Genomic DNA, 989 nt, shown 5'->3' with positions numbered 1-989 from the left:
TCACTGGTGTGGGGGGCTGGGACTGAGAGTGTGGCAAGGGCTGCAATAGGGCTGGAGAAGCTGGGACATTCTGCTCATCCCCCTGGGCCTCAGCAAGAAGAAGAAGCAGAGGAAGAGAAGGAAGTGTGAGGGGTCAGTGAGTCGGGGAGCCTCTCGGGAGGGGGGCACATAGATGAGTGTGAGCGGCAATCAGAGGGGAAGAGATGGCACTGTGGTGTCTGTACCTGGTGAGCATTGGGAGGTGGGAGGGCAGAGAGGGATGGAGAAGGCAGGTGAGGTAGATCTTTCACATGCTGATCACTCAGCATGAGCCACAGAAGGTTCTAGAACAGAAGGCATTCTGAGGAAGGTGGGAAGGAGCAAGCACGTGGAGAAACACCCAGGTGTGGAGGAAGGTAGCTGAAGGCCTGGTGGCATGGATGAGCACAGTTCCCAAAGATGGCATAGGGTGTGTCTCCTCTCTCCTGGGATGACTGTCCCTCCCCCAGTCTTGTTCCTGGAGACAGGGCAGAAAACCAAGTAAGACTGAATTCTTGCTTGCCTCCTTGTCCTCACACCTCATTGCCTCTACTTACCAATAGGAAAAGCGTTCTGCCTCGGAGGCCCAGGGAGAGTGAAGTGCCTGCACATATGGAACGTTAGAAGAGTGCTGGGCATGCAGACAGCTCTAGGCTGGGTGTTGCCAAAGGCCAGACAGCAGGGATGCCTCAGCTGGGAAAGGTAAAAGTTTATTTGAAAGTCGTGTTGGGGCCCCAAGGCAGCAGACTTTAGGGACATGTTGGCATATGTTCATACATGTTGACTCCTGTGCTGGAGAGCAAGGGAACCCGTGGGGGCTTCAGTTTTCAGTTTGCTCATTTTGAATGGGGACGGAGGCCAGTGCCTGCTTCACAGTGCCGTTGCAGTGATTAAGTGGCTTATTTGACTCTGGAGAAGGGCTTGGCAATAGACTTGGCTGGGAGAGTCCAGGTTGTTGCCCTCCCCCCCCC

At 54.8% G+C, this 989-nt stretch overlaps 1 protein-coding gene across 1 annotated transcript in view; it reads left to right on the top strand.

Moving 5' to 3' along the window:
• Positions 1 to 640: 640 nt before the first annotated feature.
• Ergic1 (endoplasmic reticulum-golgi intermediate compartment 1) overlaps positions 641 to 989 on the top strand; it is a 77,471-nt gene continuing 77,122 nt past the window's right edge. The window contains exon 1 of the mRNA XM_055604532.1: positions 641 to 720. Coding sequence (XP_055460507.1) covers positions 656 to 720 — 65 coding nt within the window. The 5' untranslated portion in view covers positions 641 to 655. The remainder of the gene's footprint in view (positions 721 to 989) is intronic.

This window comes from Psammomys obesus, unplaced genomic scaffold, assembly GCF_907164565.1.
Source record: "Psammomys obesus unplaced genomic scaffold, mPsaObe1.curated_primary_1811, whole genome shotgun sequence".
In the NCBI taxonomy this organism is placed as follows: domain Eukaryota; kingdom Metazoa; phylum Chordata; class Mammalia; order Rodentia; family Muridae; genus Psammomys; species Psammomys obesus.
This window is presented reverse-complemented; position numbering and strand designations above follow the sequence as displayed.